This window comes from Aspergillus chevalieri, chromosome 5, assembly GCF_016861735.1.
Source record: "Aspergillus chevalieri M1 DNA, chromosome 5, nearly complete sequence".
Classification (NCBI taxonomy): Eukaryota; Fungi; Ascomycota; class Eurotiomycetes; order Eurotiales; family Aspergillaceae; genus Aspergillus; species Aspergillus chevalieri.
The window spans coordinates 1,489,969-1,509,003 of NC_057366.1; the positions used below are offsets into that span (position 1 = coordinate 1,489,969).

At 48.0% G+C, this 19,035-nt stretch overlaps 7 protein-coding genes across 7 annotated transcripts; 2 read left to right on the top strand and 5 right to left on the bottom strand.

The window, feature by feature from the left end:
- Positions 1-1,184: 1,184 nt before the first annotated feature.
- ACHE_50512S (uncharacterized protein) lies at positions 1,185-3,452 on the top strand (the record flags this gene model as incomplete). Its single annotated transcript, XM_043280237.1, has 5 exons — positions 1,185-1,590; positions 1,655-2,388; positions 2,495-2,799; positions 2,849-3,285; positions 3,343-3,452. The coding sequence occupies 5 exons, from the start codon at positions 1,185-1,187 to the stop codon at positions 3,450-3,452; spliced, it is 1,992 nt and encodes a 663-aa protein (XP_043137836.1).
- Positions 3,453-5,144: 1,692 nt separating this feature from the next.
- Positions 5,145-6,424, bottom strand: ACHE_50513A (trihydroxytoluene oxygenase; the record flags this gene model as incomplete). Its single annotated transcript, XM_043280238.1, has 5 exons — positions 5,145-5,639; positions 5,691-5,922; positions 5,977-6,124; positions 6,177-6,372; positions 6,422-6,424. The coding sequence occupies 5 exons, from the start codon at positions 6,422-6,424 to the stop codon at positions 5,145-5,147; spliced, it is 1,074 nt and encodes a 357-aa protein (XP_043137837.1).
- Positions 6,425-6,805: 381 nt separating this feature from the next.
- ACHE_50514S (putative monooxygenase) lies at positions 6,806-9,011 on the top strand (the record flags this gene model as incomplete). Its single annotated transcript, XM_043280239.1, has 6 exons — positions 6,806-7,031; positions 7,098-7,177; positions 7,226-7,512; positions 7,567-7,884; positions 7,935-8,077; positions 8,149-9,011. 6 exons carry the CDS (start codon positions 6,806-6,808, stop codon positions 9,009-9,011), a joined length of 1,917 nt encoding a protein of 638 aa, XP_043137838.1.
- Positions 9,012-9,442: 431 nt separating this feature from the next.
- ACHE_50515A (lipase family protein) lies at positions 9,443-11,140 on the bottom strand (the record flags this gene model as incomplete). Its single annotated transcript, XM_043280240.1, has 3 exons — positions 9,443-10,376; positions 10,424-10,574; positions 10,630-11,140. 3 exons carry the CDS (start codon positions 11,138-11,140, stop codon positions 9,443-9,445), a joined length of 1,596 nt encoding a protein of 531 aa, XP_043137839.1.
- A 787-nt stretch (positions 11,141-11,927) lies between these two features.
- ACHE_50516A (uncharacterized protein) lies at positions 11,928-13,227 on the bottom strand (the record flags this gene model as incomplete). The annotated part of the gene is made up of 2 exons (XM_043280241.1): positions 11,928-13,050; positions 13,103-13,227. The coding sequence occupies 2 exons, from the start codon at positions 13,225-13,227 to the stop codon at positions 11,928-11,930; spliced, it is 1,248 nt and encodes a 415-aa protein (XP_043137840.1).
- A 709-nt stretch (positions 13,228-13,936) lies between these two features.
- On the bottom strand, positions 13,937-15,022 carry ACHE_50517A (lysophosphatidic acid acyltransferase LOA1; the record flags this gene model as incomplete). Its single annotated transcript, XM_043280243.1, has 3 exons — positions 13,937-14,642; positions 14,695-14,932; positions 14,992-15,022. 3 exons carry the CDS (start codon positions 15,020-15,022, stop codon positions 13,937-13,939), a joined length of 975 nt encoding a protein of 324 aa, XP_043137841.1.
- A 1,993-nt stretch (positions 15,023-17,015) lies between these two features.
- ACHE_50518A (putative MFS transporter) lies at positions 17,016-18,766 on the bottom strand (the record flags this gene model as incomplete). The annotated part of the gene is made up of 3 exons (XM_043280244.1): positions 17,016-18,018; positions 18,071-18,317; positions 18,376-18,766. The coding sequence occupies 3 exons, from the start codon at positions 18,764-18,766 to the stop codon at positions 17,016-17,018; spliced, it is 1,641 nt and encodes a 546-aa protein (XP_043137842.1).
- Between the last annotated feature and the right edge of the window lie 269 nt (positions 18,767-19,035).

Below are 19,035 nucleotides of genomic sequence, written 5' to 3' on the forward strand. Positions count from 1 at the left end.
TTGCATGCGCTCAATAATTTTGCTAGTTTTGTACCTCGTCTCTCATGTGCGGGAAGCCATTGGATATGGGTATTCATCCCTATCTCCTATTGTAATTGTATTTCATTTATGACTCTTACAATGAGGGCTTAAGACTTCAGTGCTGTTTGATTGTTGTTGTGAATAATGATTTCCAACATTCCTTTCAGAATCGGCAGGAGTTCCAGGGTATTTGAGCGCCTCGAGAAATGATCCCAGTTGCAAGAAGTAGATTTTGACATTCTAATGATTGTGATGGCTCGTATAGGACGGCTCAACGCGCGATGCCGCATCAGCGAACGATATCGACGACTGCCGCCTCCTGAACAAAGAAAGCACTGAGCGCGGCCGTGCAACTCATGTATAAAATCCCTCTTCTCTTTCCTTTTCAAATTCGATATTCTCATCGATGGCTACAATAGTTTAGATAGGAATTCAATTCGTTAGTAGTCAGAATTACAACATTCTCAACAACCGCAGCTATAATTAATTCATTATTCAATTTTATTTCCCGGCCAAGGCTACATGAAATACTAATCTGCAAACGTTTGGAATAATCTGACTCAGGTGTTGCTGCAAATCAGTGCTGCGGTTTGTTGTAGATCACAACTTCCACAATCGACCGTCTTTTTTCATCAATAGAACCACTACCAGAAGCGATTTCATCAGAACCCTGAATTTGGCCAATAGTCTGGGGTCTCTTCTTCCACTTAGCTTCTTTTCTATCGTTTGCCATGTTGATGATGCTTGCTGATAATGGCGCTGAGGTGAGCTGTAACACTGCTTGTGATGGGGACGCGTATGACATAATTAATAAATCAACCAATCAACACACTGATATCACATGCTCACATTCCTTGGCGGCAACGGCAGCGGTGGTAATATATTCCACAGGTCTTCTTTACCATCTCTAATGTCATCTCTTATCTCACTACATCTATTCCCTGCAATTTTCTTTCCCGACCTGACTTGAAATAGTCCTGGATGGAAAACTGACACGTATCGCCTGCCTATGTAACAAGGCCGTCAGCAACCCTCTTCTTACAGTGTGTTTGTCAGGCAGGTGCATTTCTCGCCCTTGTTAGGCAGGTGCAACTCTTGTTCTCATCAGGTAGGTGCAATCCTTGTTCTTGTCAGGCAGGTGCACTCCTAGTCTTTATCTTCCAATGGCCGCCGCCATCACCAGCTGGGTGCTCAACCCAATCCAATCTTTGACAATGTCTCGACCACGTACTCGCGAGTTATGGTGTGCTGTATCCAACGATCTTAGGCAGCCATTGCCTATAGAGTGCGTTGCAGACCAAGACAATATCGATACACTCAAGAAGAAAATCTGGGAAAAGATAAAGGAAGAACTCAAGGATACTACACCTCATTACGGCAAACTCATTCTCTACAACCCTGTGGTGCAACTCAATCATGAAGAAGAGTTTAGGATTGAACATGGTGAATTCCTACATCCACGCCGAATGATTACATCACTCTTCCCTGAAAGCAAGGATCCAGATGTGGATATTGTTGTTGTGAGCGGAGGTGCCACTACACAGAAACGAAAGCGCTCTGAATCACAAGGTGATGAGAATATCCCATTCTTAATGATCCTTTCATGCTTTTAGTTAACAATTACACACTACAGCGAATATACCTCGGACACTGCCCATCGCAGAGCATCAGTTGATATGCCCTCGAGAGCGTACAGTGTCAAAACTTGCAGCCATTTTGGATGACATGAACATAGTCCATGTGCGTGGAACTCCAGCCAGTGGGAAAACACGTCTCTCTGAACTCTTGAGAGACTACTATCGCAAAGAGGGAAGGAAGGTTTCCTTGATCAAAAGATGGGAAGGACTCAATTTTAAGAATCCTTGGGGCAGTCTTGTCGAGCTTGTTGAGAAATGGAATGATGAAGCACAAGACGCTCCCACCACAACTTCACAATCAGAACAGGATCTCTCTTGGGTTTTGACATCAAACACTGTTATTATTGTGGATGAGGCACAGGCGACCTACAGTGATGATACACTCTGGAACACAATCTTCAAAGAGAGACTAACCCCTAATGTTTACAAATTTCGACTATGTCTTTTCTGCTCTTACGGCAGTCCAGCAGCAGGCCCAGATCCAACATTCTTCACTCCAGTCAAGTTTTCTGACGAACAACGCATCTCATTGACGCCACAAAACCAGCAAGACTCACCCCCTATTGGTCTATTTTATGACAAAGAAGAGTTCAGGGATGTCATTTCACGATTGCTTACATTTCATTATGAAGAGACATTCAATTTTGATGAGGGTGCCCTGGAGTATATATTTGCAGTAACAAATGGCCATCCAGGAGCGGTGACATCGATAGTTGATGTAATTTACGAGGTATGTGCTGAATTATCTCTTCAATTTTTTGTTAGTTGAATTAGTTGAACCTCATATTGGGGCATTTTGAGAGGCCATATTTGAGCAAAGAAGCTAACAGTTTCAGGCCTATCGCCATGACATCAAGCGTGGATGTATCAGGTCCTTGACAGAAGATCATGTCATCTGGTTCCTGGAGGACACTGCCACAGTTTTTGACAAACTAAGAAGCAAGCCAGTTAATCGCTCTTTTCCAGATATATCAAGAGCTACAAATGGAATCTCAGTCATATTGAGCAAAATTACAGAAGGAAGTATTCCATTTGATATCAATGATGCAAGCATCAAGTTCTGTTACCAGAAAGGTTGGATTCACAGGGTAGCTCTGGATGGTGGTGATGTTGCAGTTCTGCCATCGCGCTTACATGAAAAGTAATTCTCCTCACATGCCCCTATTGTTATTCTGATCTGACCATCTTAGATATGTTGAATATTGGATTGGCAAAATGTCAATGCCCCTTCCTGCCAGATTTGACTCACTACCGAAATTATGCAAAGAAGTTCTGGGTGAATTCTCCATCACAATCCTGAGGAATTCAGCTGAGGGCAAAAAGATATCAACTGCATCACAACCCAGACCTGTGGAAGCCCAATATCAGGATGAATTTCACAGGGGATTTGTCCACCTGGCTGGGCTAGGCGTACCAATATCCAGTGAATGGTCAAGAACTAAGGACGGTCGAGTGGATTTCTATATCCCAGAAAAGAAATGGGCGATTGAATTATTGAGAGATCACAATAGAGTTGATGAACATATCTCTCGATTCAAGGAGGGTGGAAAATATCATCCCTGGCTAAAAGAGAATATGATCAAGGATTGGATCATAATTGACTGTGCGACTTCTTTGCCAACCAAAGGTGTGTTTTCAGTGTTCAATTCAGTATCCATTATTTATTTCACTAACAACTTGATAGATTTCTCTGAGCCTAGGCTGTGGCATGCTGTATTCATCAATGATTATTCTGAATTGCGGCTGTATGACCATCAGAAAGCTCTTATTATGTCTGTGCATCTACATATTTGAGGATCAGCAGAGATAATATGGCTATTGCACTGTTTACATGCATGTCTTTTATTGTGGTATCTCTGTTAGCTGTAACCAACTTCTCAACTTTTAAGCAATCAGATGAATTCACCTGGTTTCCTTTGTCTCGCCCCTGTGGCTTCTTCTCCTTTTCTTTACTCTTCAGGGCCAATATCTTCGCCTTATGGCTACCTTTTAGATCGAAAATACTATCTCGTTTCATCTACCAGGCCGAGCCCGTGGCAACAGGGTACAAGTGGAAATAGAGAGAGCAAAAGTTGTATCTGTCATTTCTGTTCTTTCTCTTTTCCTTATCATTGATACACTTTTTTGCCCTAGAGCAAACTAAGTTAGTAACCAACTTTGAGAAAGATGCCTTGTTAGGTGGTTAAAGTAAATGAGCAAGGACAAAACAATGGGCAAAACAGGAGAGGGTCCCATAAAGGGATGTGAAACTGAAGCTGACTGCAAAGTATACCAGGCCTAATCAAAATATGGCAAGTGTTGCCCATCAAAGTCTCAGGCAAGTATCACAGTCAAATACAGGCAATACACACAGGTCAGAGGTGAGTTGACAAGTGAGGAGGTAGACATGTATCTGGAAGTAAACCTGAAAGATCTTTTATGGACACTATTGACAAGATGCTTATTCGATCAGCTCTGATACACCAAGCCTTTGGGAAATAATTAATAAAACTAGAGATTATCGAAGATAGTAGCTATACCTCCATGGTTCCGAACTAAACCCTAATTTGAGGGTTGTTCATGGGAGCTTTCAATCTCCTATGGATCTCAGCCTAGCTCACAGGATAGTCGGTTGTGTTCCTGCGAGCCTTGAGCAAGCTCCTTGGACCCAGATTGATCCCAGAAGCGGACTGGAACTTCACCTTCAATTGACCGTCAGATTGATGATGCCAGCGCTTGGACGGAGGTAGAGAAAGGAGGTGGGGTTCGCACCGGGTGTGAGTGGCCGTAGAGTATCGCACGCCTCTATAGAGCACCCACGCTAGTCGCGCAAGCGCCATAAGTTGACACCACCTCGCACCCTTTAGGGATACCCCTCTTCTAAGTTTTATTTTCTCAATGGTCCTCTGCTACCTCCAACAGCAGATGCAGGATGCAGAATGCTCTCAGTAAATCTTAATTAGATCAGCCATGTATGATTTAGAGATATGAATCACATTTTCAGGGCTCGACATCTCCGTTATCAGACTAGCCTTATTCTTTGTATGATCATCCAGGTGGGCAGCTCCATCAAGCTCATTCTAGATAAACATGGCTCACAATGCATAACGTTTATCCCGCTCCTCAAGGATATATAAGCTGAGAGTCAGCCTAGGCCACATCCATCTTGCTCCGAAACACAAGGAGAGCACTGTGCTCGAAAGCCCTGCGCATACAGGCCGTTTGGGGCGAGGAAAAGGACCAGAAAGAGTATAGAAGGGGGGTGCCACCTCGGGAACTCATAGAGACAAGAGGCCAAAACAGCTACGAGCCTCGAGTTCATGGAACATAATCTATCATAGCTTTAGGGCTCGATATGGACAATGAACTTGATTAAATAATAATAATAATAACATACACTACAGAGATAATGGGCATCCCTCCATGCATTGGTCGCGGATCACACACAAATTACACAATGAATACACTCAAACTCCCCTTTTCACACATAGTACTGTATCTCGCCACTTACTGCAAGAACCAAGACGGCACCTCCGGCCCCCAAACAGCCAACGACTCATCCCCCGCCGGCCCATACCCAACGGGCGTCTCTTCATTAACCAAATCCCCGTCCGCATAATGCTCAATCATATTTCCCGTTGTGTCCCACCAGTAATCAAAAATCTGCGATCCCAGTATATGCCTCCCAACACCCCATACAGCCTTATAGCCCTTGTTCGCAAGCCATTGATGGCCGAGCTTCTGGGTGTCGAAGTCGTGAATCTCGAAGGAGCAATGGTGTACGTGCGAGGTTGGGTTGGATGACATGAAGAAGGAGTGGTGGTCGACGTGAGTGGAGCCGCGGTCGATGTGCGCGAAGAGAGCGACGTTTTTCTTGCCGTTGAGGGTTGTGGGGTCGGCGTCGTCGATGTAGAGGAAGTCGCTGGGGGCGATATTGAAGGTGCGGGTGTAAAAGTCGACGAGGGAGTCGAATTTGGTGGTGCAGACGCCGTAGTGGCCAAGCTGTGACGTTAATTTTCCTCCTCAATGTACGGGTGTCAATATGTGGCGTACCTTGTGCACGGCAGCGGGGCCTGGGTTGAAACGCAGGAACTTGCGGACTCGCGGCTTATCGTTTTCGTAATTGTAGGCGAGCTTCTCGGGGAACTTGCCGGGTGGTGCTGGTTTCTGTCCGTATATGAGGTTGATCGGGAAACCGTCCGGGTCGGTCAGCGTGACCATGTGTCCTCCTCCGGGGGCGTCAGTGAGCTCCGTTATCGCACCAGCCGTTGGTAATTGTGTTGCTCTTGCATTGCGTTAGCACTCGAGTTCACAGTTCATGTGTTTTGGGTAGATCTACTTCTCCAAATCCTGATAAGACTCGACCAAAAACGACCCCCCAAGGAATTCCTTCGGTCCCTTCCTCGCGTAGTAGACGTACGGATCGGTCCCGTAGCCTCGATACCAAATCTGATTATCTGTTTTCTTCACGACTTCCATGCCAAAGTCTTCATTTATCAATGTTAATCTTAAGGTGCAAATGCGGGGAACTCAACACACCTTGAAGAAATACAGTGATCCCATCCAGATCCGGATGCTGGTATCGCATATGCGACAGCTTAACCAGCCGAATCTGAGCATCAGTGTCGATATTGCATCTCTTTCTCCAAGCCTGTAGGGCTTCTTGCTCCGGTCCAATTGCGACGATATCTTGAACTTCAGAGCCTTGGGTTGCTTGGACAGGTGTCTCGTTTGCCTGGATCGGTTAGTGAACGAAATAAGTGTTATTTCGGGTATTCGCGCACCATATCGCTTATCTCAGGTCTCTATTCAATCCCAATTCTGTAATAGCTGAATTGAAGCTAGTATGTACAAGTGGACTTCAAGCATCGAAGCTGAGGTCGGTGTTAAGGAGCCTTCCCGCATGTCCCACATGTTGAGGAGGGGCAGACGTGGAGCACACCGGGATTACCCCGGGCCCCACATACATCTTCCCCACGAACAATCGATCGCCGGATCCTTCCGCGGGACCCAAGGAAAATTAACCTATTGCTAATAGCCCTAATATCTGCTGTACGGGATTACGGGTTTATGCAGATTGAGCTGACAAATGCTGCATGTTGTTCAGCTAGACAGTTTAAGTTGGCATTCAACTACCGCATCGTCATCTGCAACTACTGTCACTGATCATGGCTGGACACGACTACGAAATCACAGATGTGGTTATCTGTGGCTGCGGCCCGACCGGGGCGATGCTATCAGCATATCTTGGTCGACTTTCTGTTCGACATATAGTGCTGGAAAAAGAGGACGGGATAACCACGGATCCGCGGGGTATTGCGCTCGATGAAGATGGGATCCGTCTACTTCAGGGAGTTGGGATTTACAAGCATATGTATACGGATATTGGGACTTGTATTCTCCCCCAAAATTTGGAGATGTATAGGATAGATGTATAGGATGGTTTACTGACGGAGATAGGTATGCAAAAGTTCAAATTCATTGGAGGGACGGAGAAAACGCTTGATACTGCTCCTTTTCTGGAAATGGATTATGGGACGGTATAGCTATCTTCGAGCATTGAGCACGAACTATACTGATCTGTACAGACCCAAGGTGGCACCGGCCATGTAGGCTTCATATGCCACAAGCAGCCAACCCTGGAGAAACATCTTCGGAATGCAATGACCTCTTCCGAATTCTGTCAATTGAGATCAAACTGCACCGTTTTCGAAATCCGCGAAGACGAAAACTACGCCTATTGTCGCTACCGCGGTATAAAAGGAAACACGCACACAATAAAATCCCGATTCTTCGTCGGCGCAGATGGTAAAACGGGCTTTACCAGGAAGAATTACCTCGAACCATTGGGAATCCACCTGGAACAAGCTCATAAGTACCCTCACTCTTCTTCCGTTCCTTTCATTTCAGCATATACTAATCATCACAGAGCATTCTACGACGAAACCTGGGTAGCACTAAACTGGAAAGTAACTCTACCCACCCCAACCACCCATCCAGACTTCCCACTATGGGAACTAGGCTTCACACCCCAGCAAGTCTACGACCTCTTCTTCCCAGCCAACTTCCGCTTTATCTGCAACCCGGACCGTCCTGCTGTATGCGGTTGCTTCGGCCTTCCGAAAGACAGGTTATGTCGATTCGAGTTTGTTGTTCGCAGTGATGAAAATGGAGATGAGATGGCCAGGCCTGCGAAGATCAAGGAGGTTGTTTTTCCGTATTTCTCGCATGCTGGGAGTCGTTATGGGTGAGTATGGTATTGGACAACGGAGATGGTTACAGGATTGATTATGATAGGTTATCACAGGATGTTCGATTCCCGGAAGATTGCATCCACATCCTCCGCTCCCGGCCATTCAGATTCGCTGCAAGAAGCTGTAATGAGTGGTTTCGTGATCGAGTCGCTCTCTGCGGTGATGCTGCGCATGTTTTCCCTCCATGTACGCTCCCTTACCTACCTCACACCTCTATACGGCACCTCATCAAAACTAATATACCGCTCTTACACCAGTTGGTGGCCAAGGCATAGCCTCCGGCTTCCGCGATGCAGTCTCCCTATCCTGGCGTCTAGCCCTTCTCACCCGCCAACAATCCTCCGCCAGCCCCTTCCACACCCCCAAAACCAATCACCAAGAAATCCTCTTATCCTGGTCCCGCGAACGCAAGCAACAACTAACCCGCTCCCTCGCCGCCACAATCGCCAACGGCAAGGTCGTAACAGAGCGCAACCCGCTCAAGATCTTCCTCCGCGATTGGTACCTCTATATTCTCTCGTTTATACCAAGTTTCCAGCGAGGTCTGAGTCTCGGGCAGAGGAAAGAGGGCATGATCCGGTATGAGTATGCGGATGGGATGCCGTTCGTTCCGGGGTTTGGGGGCGGGGTTTGTGCGCCACAGGTTTATGTCTCTGCTTGGGGACGAAATGCAGAGGTTTCATTTAGTGATGACATACTCTTTTCGAGGGGAAAGAAGGCTCTCTTTCAAGTTTTGGTTTACATCCGAGATCCGAGAGAATTGTCCTTCGCGCGAAAGGTCGTCACAGACATCGAGCAAACATCAAATGGCGAACTATCTGCCAACGAAGCAACTTTCATCATCGAGACTACTGTATCTACCCCGGTCCCAGAGACGAATGATAATATGCTCCCAGTCTGCAGACTCGCTACTGCAGAGGAATTTGCCGAATCGCCATTATGCCGAGGACGGCCGGAGCCGCGGTATTACAATCCCTATTATCTTGGGGAGATTGTGGGTGGTGGCAGTGTTAGATATGTGATTGTGAGGCCAGATCGGTTTGTGTATGCTTCTTGTGATAATAAGAGGGATTTGGAGGGTGTTGTTGTTGGGTTGGTGGGATACCTGAGAGGTGAGTAATATAGTGCTTTTTGAACTGAAGACTTAAAATCAATCTCACTCATATCTTAATGTTAACATATTAAAGTAAATATTCATTTGATAGAATGGATAACATAAACTGTTTGAACCAACAGTCGTGGACATCGTACGGGACACGACGCAGCGGAAATATATCATTTGAGGTATGGAGCAAATCTAGCTCATTTTTTTTTTCATAACCCCACAATCTGTGTCAATCTGTTGCTTTTATTCGGCTATATTCATTCTTTCCCTGGCTATATGTTCTTCATTCTACTTGTTCATTCTACTTATTACCATAACCGAGGCACGCCTCAAGTTGAACACCATCGACTCAGTACATCGTTTCATATTTTACTCGAGTCATATCCCTATCTATTTTATTCTATTCGGTTCTAAATCATAACTGCATCATTTATATTAATCCATAATCATGCCGAATAAACCGAGTAATGCACCGCATTGCGGGCCAACTCCTCGATCCGCCTCGCATACAGATCCATCGTGTGCATCAGAGGGTCTCCAAACACCACTTCCCGTAACTGGCCATGAGTAATAATACTCGCCTCGACCCCCTCGGAGCCGGGTAAACTTGGGTACACGACTGGCTGCTTTCTCCGCAGCAGCACCAGCCGTCCAGCAGCTGACAGTGTCGCTCGGGGGACTTTCCAGTTTCTCGGCTGGCCCTGCGCCTTTGTAGGCAAGACATACAGGTCCAATAGAGAACGAAGGTATGCTTTCTCTGCACGCGGCACGGGATCACCCTCGTTAATGAAGGCAAAGAACATGGACCGTTTGGGTGACCGGGCATTCCACCGGGGAAGTTGTAATGGCCGGATGGACACTGGTGGCGACCCAAATGTCACACAGTGCACCCGTTTGAAAAACGGACGCAGATGAGTCAGTTCAGACTGCACATAATCCGAAAGCATATGGCAAAACAGCAGACTAGCAACTGCACCCCCAGCGGAGTGTCCCGTGATGATTAGAGAGTGTGCCACCCGATTGGGATCTTCAGCTAGCAAACTGCGCAGGCGAGCTGCGACAGGACCCACCATCCTCCGTGCAACAGATAGGAATCCGGCGTGGCAGAGATTATCCGGGTCGTCAAGAAACCCTTTCGGGGACTTCGGATCGGTTTTCAGGTTGATGGTCCAGTCGCGGAAACTTTGAGTGCCGCGAATCGCGAAGACGATAGCATTTCTATGGTCGAGAGGAATCGACTTGATGACCATGGCCTTGGTACCCTGGCGCCAATCCGCGTCGATGTAGCACTGTCGTTCGGGACCGACGGGCTTCTGATAGACCTGTCGCGAGTATCGTGCGGCCAAACGGAGAAGTGTGTAGGTTGGGGTATATATGCTCCTACTGAGATTAGCAACTCGTCAATACACAGCGGGAAAAGTACATACAGCTTCAGCGGCGGCAATTGAGCCGGCAGCCGCGAGTTGTAGTAAAGATAAACCTTCGAGAAGTATTCTGCCACATTCTGCATATGTTTCGACTTCCTAAACCCCGGCACCGCCTGATAGTAGTCATCATCATAAACCGGAGGCGCAAACGCTATGCACCCATTAGCCCTGATCCCAAGCCCCAGCAGAAGAATAAAGCAACTCACCCAAATCCCTATCCCGATTAAACAACCCCTCATCAATCAACGTGATAATCTGATCCAGCTTCCTTGACAAACTCCCATGTACACCCTCCACATACGAACCATAATCCCGCTCCCACGCAGCCTCATTCGCCAATGCAGCCTCATTCGCCAATATCTCCACCGTCTGCGAAACCACCCTCGACAAATCCGGACAAGAAGTCCTCCTCACCATTGTTCGTGGACGGCTGGAATGTGGCATCGGCACAGGAGGGGACAACGGAGCCGACGAGACGCTCCAGTTTCGATCTCGATTGTACGGTCCAGGGGTCGCAGGCGTAGGAGGCGCTGCGTAGAGGGATAGGCTGTTGTTGTTGTTTCTGCTCGAACAAGCCCACCCTGGGGAACACGCAGAGACCGGCTGCGAAGGGGAAGGTGGGTGACGGAATTGAGGACGGTGGAGGACATTTTGAGCGCTGGCGGTCTGGACCTGCAGCGGTGGGCGGCTCTTGGACAGTTTCTCGAGACGTGCCATTGCTTGTTGTCTTTGCTGGCACAATGGGCTGTGGAATGACAAAGGTGATTGTGGTGTAGACACAAAGAAGAATGAAGTATAAAGAGATGGTTTTCTTTGGCAGTCGCAGTCCGGCTGCAGTGCTCTTTCCCGATTAGGCACGGAGGACCGTAGCAACTAGTTCTTTATGAAAGCGGCACATTGAACAATGAACATGAAGAATGATTAGCCAAAAAAAAGCAACAGGGATGGCCAAACACCCCTCATTTTTATATACTTGTGTATATATTTAGACGCATTATGTTATGCTATTGTTCCTGCAGCCAAAAGTAGAAGTGGTGTGACCCGCTGCAACGGTGGAGGATCCCCGTTGCATGAAGCAGCCCTAGCACGTACATTAGTACATCACAACCGGCAATCATGGAAATTCCCCGAAGGTCTGCAGAAGCCTCGTGGTCGCGTCAGGGTGTCATTGGTATCATGGTTCAGCGTGTAACAAGGCTTCTGACGTTGACGGTCTCATGATGGGCAATGTCGGCCGTCGAGGAAATTTCCGTTTAGAATGCCGAGGTGAAGCGGAGGAAACACAAGGAGTTGGGGATAGATGAATAATGGCTTGAAAGTAGCGATTATTGCAATAAAGAAGTCATAGAAAAAGGAGAAAGAATTCCGGTTGAAAAGTGAGTGATCGTTAGTGACCTAGTGCTCTATTCAAGCTTCATGTTAGCGGAGTAAAGAGAGGCAAATTCAAACACTTTTCTCTAGCCGTAGGTAGTCTATTGTCAATACCATCATATCTCATGAACAATTACACCTGATCCATCAGCCTCCGACTCCTCACCACCCTCGCACCAGCAACAAACACCGTCCCCACTGCCAAAGCACAAGCACAAAACAACCTCAACCCCAACCAACTCCCCTTTCCCACAATCGCGCCCGCAACCGGATTCCCAACTAACGTCCCCAATCCAGCACAAAGCGTGCTCATTCCCATTCTCGTCCCGAAGATTCCCAGACTCGGCGACAGTGTGACAACTGACGTTGCCTGCAGCGACACGAACGTCCCCGAGAAGAACCCGTACAACACGCAGAAGACGATGATACCTGGTGTATTAGCGATTGCAAGCCAGCAGTACGCTAGAATAAAAGCGGCACATATGCATATGGCGATCATGTTAAGGGGACCAGTTTTGTCGGCGAAGAAGTTGGGGAGAATACGGCCAAAGACGGAGCCTGCGCTGAGAATAGGGACCGTGTAAAAGGCTAGGGATGGGGACATGGTGGCAACGATGGTGGAGTAGTCAGAGATGTAGAAGTAAGGGACGTAGAGGCCCACGCAGGTGAAGAAGGCGGTCGCATTGAAGAGCATAAAAGGGACATCACAAAGGGCTTGGGGGTCAAAGAGGCGTCGTCGCTCGGGGGGTAGAATGCGCACGCGGAAGGTTGCGATGGTGATCGAGAGGGTGCCTAGCATAATGAAGGCAATGGCTCGTGTGGCCCATGGGAAACCGATACTTTGCTGGAGACGGGTAAAGGCGATAGGGTAGATAACACCGGCGACACTGCTTCCTGAGGCTGCAAGGCCCGTCGCGAGCGCTTTACGAGTGCTAAAGTAGGTTGGAATGATACCAACACTGGGAATGAATAGGCACCCGCTGCCCAGACCAATGCAGATACCCTGCGCCAACATGACCTGCCAGTACTGAGTGCACAAACTGACCATAAACATGCCAAATACCACAAGGAACGAGCCAATGTATATAAGGTAATAAGCGTATCCGGCATCGAAGAGCGGACCGGTCAAGAAGCCTGTGAGACAGAGCAGAAAGCCGTGGATAGAGCCGATCCATGAGATATTCGAGTCGGAAACATCGCTGAGCAGCTCGGAGCTGTAGTAGCTTTGGAACGCGCCAAAGGAATTCACGATGCCCCTGCGCCTGTAAGTAACGATCCAGGGAGACAGACTAGAGGAAAGGACTGTACCATGTATTCAAAAAGGCCATGAACGACCCGACGACCTGCAACCAAGCTATGAGGCCGCCATTGGGGTTCAACTCTGGCGAAAATCTCTCAGAATGGCGATTGGTATCCTTACCAGAATCCGTCATTGTCGCCATTGCAAATACCCTCCGTTGTTGTCTCCTTTTCCCCTCATGGGTGAGGTAGAAACGATGCTAGATGTTCGAAAAAACAGAACAACAAACATGTTAGCCCAGAAAGATAAGAAGCAAGTTGTCACCCAAACTATCGGACACCGACATATTCAAAGGATTCAGTCGGTGCACCGATACGGCAGTACGGCAGACTGCCTTCCAATCAGGGACAAAGCACAGCAGTAGATCTGATCTTCGGCGGATCTCACTAGCAGTCGATCCCAATAAAACCCAAACTGTGTGTGTTTTTTTTCATAAACTCTTGCCCCGTGCATCACGCATGGGCAACATACTGTTCTGCACGGAACTAGCAAATAGTAAATCTTGACGTGTACTTGCACATACTCTGCATATTTGGATTCAGACCCCGGGTAGGGATGAAGAGACCGAAGGAATGATTGATGGATTGGTGATCCATTGAGTATCCACAGATGATCTGTTCATATTGAGTATGCCTCGGTACTGATTGTCGCTCCGTAGTACCGAGAAGCATTGAGCTGGTAGAGCTGAACAAGTTTGACTGGCAAATGAAGTCAAAGAGCATCTGTAACTGATTCAGCGAGTTTGTTGCATTCCATAGAAAATGGACACGGGCGCATCGCCCCATGTTGATAGCAAGATAATATACAAGAAACCAGTTGGCAATCCGCCTATACAAGTCCCACTACCATGTCCGTCGCGTTTTAGTCCACATCCGTACAAAGTCTTGCTTTTCCTTCACCCCCAACCCAACACGCTTAACCCGACCCAGTCGAGCCAGCGACTCACCCACATTATCCAGCAGTGCCTTCTCAGCGGGCGCAATCGCAGCCTCAAAACTTTCGACGGTTTCCTGCTTCATACCCTTGCTAACCTGACTCATGTCCGCCCCTGCTCCACTAACCACCGACTCGGCAATCCGAACACGTATACAGTGAGTTGGGCGACTCAACAACGTCCACAGGAAGCTCAGATATGTCCCTGGCAGCGGCGTAACAACATCCACAGGCGTATATCGCAGGCTCACGGGGAATATTTTCGTCTGCGCTGGAGCACCCAGTAGCGAATGGCTAAGAGGCAAGATACCGCGGCTGTTTGTAGTGGTGCATTCGGGGAACGTCACGATCGGTCGGTTGGGGTATTTCTGCAGCAGTGTCGAGAAGTCGACCATCCGGGTCCCTGGCGAGGGACTGACACGGGGTTGTGCGAAGGAGCGTAGAATCGCCTGGAGGAGGGAGATATGTTCGACCTGGCGGGTGTTGGGGTATGACGCGGTGAAGATGGGATCGAAGATGGCGGCGAGATATACGGCATCGATGGGAGAGGTAAAGGACGAAGCGATAATCGAACCGGGACCGGGGAGACGAGCCTGCTGCTGTCTTGAAAGCGACCTTCCAACCCTGTCAGCTATGATCCAAACAACCCCCGTTAAAGTAAACTCACCCTTTTCGCACCCCATCGATCTGGAGATCAATCCACCATATACTGGGCACCCCCAGGATACACCATAGCGAAGCCTTCTTCCCTAACGACCCGATCGGAAACCATTGTAGAATGGCAAAGTAGGTAAAGCATACGAAGACGAAGAGCGGGAGACGGAAGAAGAACAGGAACACGCGCAGAGGGAGCTGGTAGCCCGACGGTTGAGCGGGAATCGGGAGGAACGGCGCGATGCCGGATCCTAGTAGGTGTAAGGTTAGTTTATTCTCCGGTGAGAGTGTTCGAGTAGAGGGAATGTACCTCGATCCCGGAATTGGGAGAACTTCTCCATGTGAGTGACGTCTGGTGTAAGCTTGACTCGAGGACTCAACAGAATGCGCGCAAAATTAGATTCAATAATTCAGGAGTAGCCGGGGTTAGAGACGCAGGGACGATGAAGGAATAATAGGGTTAAAATTCTAGAAATTCATCACACATTCAGAGCGACAATCATGAAGCCGAAGCGAAAAGCATGCCGCATGTGAACACTTGGAGTCGTGCTGAACCCCGCCAATCAGAGGATGCCATGTTGATGCCTGAGGAGACATGTGCTTTGGTAGTTAAAGCATTCTTGCTACTTTGTCTATTTAGTGGTTCCAACGAACTAAAAATAACGATTGAGGACATCCTTTGCTCAATATTTCTAATCTCAGTACCTTTGATTTTCGATCCGAATCTTTCCAGTAGATTATGCCCTTCGAATTGTCGAGACACGTCTCATATTCCCTCGTTACTTCAGCATGGATTGATACCTTTTCCAGAGAACGTCTTCATTAAGATCTCTCTCTAGGTCAATTAAACTTACCAGCACGGCTTGCGGCTTTTTCCAATTTGGTAACAGAACAAACAAGGACGGGCCCAGCATGCGAAGCTTTCGCCCGGTACTGCTCCTATTCTCTGCAAATCGAGGACTTTGCTTCCTGGAGCTCTAAATTTCAGGTGTTGCGTTAGTTCTGGTCTTTCGATAATTCCCTTATCAGCTGCGACAATTGAGATCTGAACACGGCATTTTTCGCGGCCTGTGGATTCAAGTTAGGTTGAAATTCGAGAATCTGGCGCAATGTAACACTATACCACAGCGCTTATATCCATCACCCTCTCTCTCGGGTAATGTTTCAGCATTGACCAGACGTAAGGCAATGTGAATGAAGGAAAAGCAAGGTCCTCCTTCAGAGGAAACGCAATTGGAAACCTTCCATACCGGTTACTAGGCAATTTTCGCAAAGCCTGGAGGCTTGCCTCTGTCCCAATTTCCCAGTAGCATATTGCTAGGGCAAGGCCCGTGACGTACCAAGCGCTTTCGGAAGGGATCTAGTACCGTTTCCTTATAGCTTGATCAAGAACAGAATGACTTATATGTGAGACTGATGCATCAACTGGTACAGGACGGTGCTGTTATCCTCGTCCATTCATAGTCGAATATTTCCTCCGCCACCAGTATACACGATAGGAAAAACTGCCGGTGATTTGTATTGCTAAACCTTCCCGGGCCACCGGAACTTAGTCTTCTGTCAAAATTCCCCAAATTGGGCCTGCATACTTTCCGCAAAGGGGATTCCCAAGGCATTCCCATATTAAGCTTAACTCTCATGTCTTCCTGTCGATAGAGCATCTGCTTCATGCTTGCCTCGTTCTCTGTTCTTGGAAGACATTTCCCAAAAATGCCTTATAACAATGCTCGTCCATATCTATAAACTGATCGGCATTAGCGATTAGAAACGCAGCGCACGACATAGGGATTCGGGCATGATGGGAGAAATACGAAGTGGGTATATAATAATAGTCCATGGTGATCACGCTGAAAACGACGGAGTTTGGATATTTCAGGTTGGATACCGATGTAATTTGATAGCGGTGCAATCGCATAATTCATAGTATTAGACTATAATGAAGGTGATGCGGGAGGAGAGAAGATGAGGACAACCCTGCCGGGTGGAGGGAGTGACGGAGCAAGACGATAGATATGTTGCATCAATATATAATCTAAGGAATTCACTGTCTTCATTCATTTTACAGCTGTACTATAATAGAAGTCAAATATCGCTTTCTGTTCGAGGTATTCGCCCTCCAACAAGTCCAGTCCGCAATGCGGGTATGGTCACTACCGCCAAGTATAAATGGCTAGTTACCTTGGATAGAATTAATACTCCATCATGCACAGTGAGTTGCTGCTCTTGACCATGTACCAATGTCCAATTTCCCATAATATATACCGGAAGAAATATATGTACAGATACCAAACCCAATGCGCCTATATATATGGATAGAAAATAAAGAGACACAATTTACACTTCCCTTTCAGCCTGTTCCTCCCGCTCCTTGGTCACGGGAGGCAGACGGAACGTCCAGATCGACACACCCACCAATGCAAACGCCGTGCTTGTCATCATCCAAGCAAGTCCAATCCAAGCGCCACCCAATTCTAAACCAAGCTGGAATACTTTTGTGATGGATAAACTGGCAATCACGTTGCCGACAGACTGTAGTAGTTCCATGATCGTAAATAGCCGAGCCGTTTCTTCTCGTCTCACTAGCACCGTGAGTAATGCCCGTGTTAGGAAGAGGAATCCTGCTCCTGACGCCTGGACAATCATGCTTAGGATGAAGGAAATGACATTCGGTGAAAGACCAACGCCTAGTGTGCCCACACAGAGGCAGAGAACGCTAGCACGGGCGAGATAGAGGTTCTTCTGGGAGGTGCGGAAAGATCGGAGGGCGTATTTAGAGATGCCGGGGAGGATGAACAGGAAGAGGGGTATAGTGAAACAAGGTCGTAAGGACATGAGGAAGTTGGCCTCCGCCAAGGACCAGGAGTATCGGGTGGAAATATACTGGACAAGGAACCAAGAGGAGCCTCGACTGAGGCGGTAGACCAGGAAGGCTGCGAGGAGAAGAAGGATTTGCTTGTTGCGGAATATGAAGACGTAAGGCGCGAAGTAGTTTCGACATCTGGTATAGAGAGTGAAAAAGAGAGACCGGCTGCTGGAAGCAGTTGTGCTCTTCTCCCTGAACGCCTGCTCATCTTCGCTGTCGTCCTTGAAGCCCTCTCTGTAGCTGTTATTCAGATGCCCCATCTCTACTGTCGACGTTTCCGGCTGATCGGTCCTTGAAGAAGACACAGGCATGGTCTCCGGGAGTGTCAAAACAAAGAGCATGCCTACAAAGGCCAGTATGAAACCGAGTAGCATGGGGATCCAAGGATTCATGGCCATTAGCACCGAACCAAGAGCATTAGAGATGAGTTCGCCACCCATGGTGACAATCGCGAATTTGAAGAAAATTGAAGCCCTGCTTAAAGTCAGACACGCGTCACAGTCTCCACTTCGTAACAAAGACATACCGCTCATCTTCCGTTGTCACGTCCGACATCATCGTCCAAATAATCGCGAACGCGACGACAGGACCACCACCACACAACCACGCCAGAGACGACAGCCATACCGCACGCAGAGGGAAGATATCAGAGAACCACAACACGACGGTGATTATGGCGGAATTCAGGATAAAGCCGGGGACACTGAGGCAAATGGTCCACCTTCGTCCGTATCTATCCGCGAGCAGGCCGTAGGGGATCGCGAGGAAGACACCTATCGCCACACGTAAGCAACCAGGATATAGCTAGTAGACCACCAGGAATAGCTATACTCAACAACCCATCAAAGAATTCCATATACCCTTTCACAGCGGCCAGCTCGGTTTGTACATCCTTCACCTTACACAACTCCTCTTCGACCTGACCATCCACACCGATCTGCGACGGATTGTACTGAGCGTAATAATGGCGACAAGTAATCGACTCGTAGATGCGGACCATAGGGCTGTCAACCATGTTCAAACCCATTTCCACGGCGAGCACGATGGCGAACAGAGTAAGGAGCAACCGCAAACGGAGCTTCTGCGACGCTGGATCTCTCGCCTGCGATTCATGGTGCTTCGGTTCATCGAGGGGCGAGCTCGGGGAGCTGTCAGCCTCGGAGGGTTGCAGAAACGGGACATCTTCACGGTCGAAGAGGTCATGTGCCGCATCGGAAGGCATGGTTCATGTCGTGCAGTATATATGGAGGGAAAGGAGACGGAGTATGATAATGATTCACATTGGGGATAGGGATAGAATAACAATGGCCCACGAAGAATGGTGTTAGAGAGAGATGGAAGATGGAAGAGGGGGGCAGGGCGCTGACACAATCAGGAGATGGACACGAAGCCAAAGGTCGGAACTGCAGGTGGATTCGCCTGTCAAATATGATATTGCATGTCCACGCCACGATCGCTACGTATGTGTTCAAGATTTTACATTCTCTATTT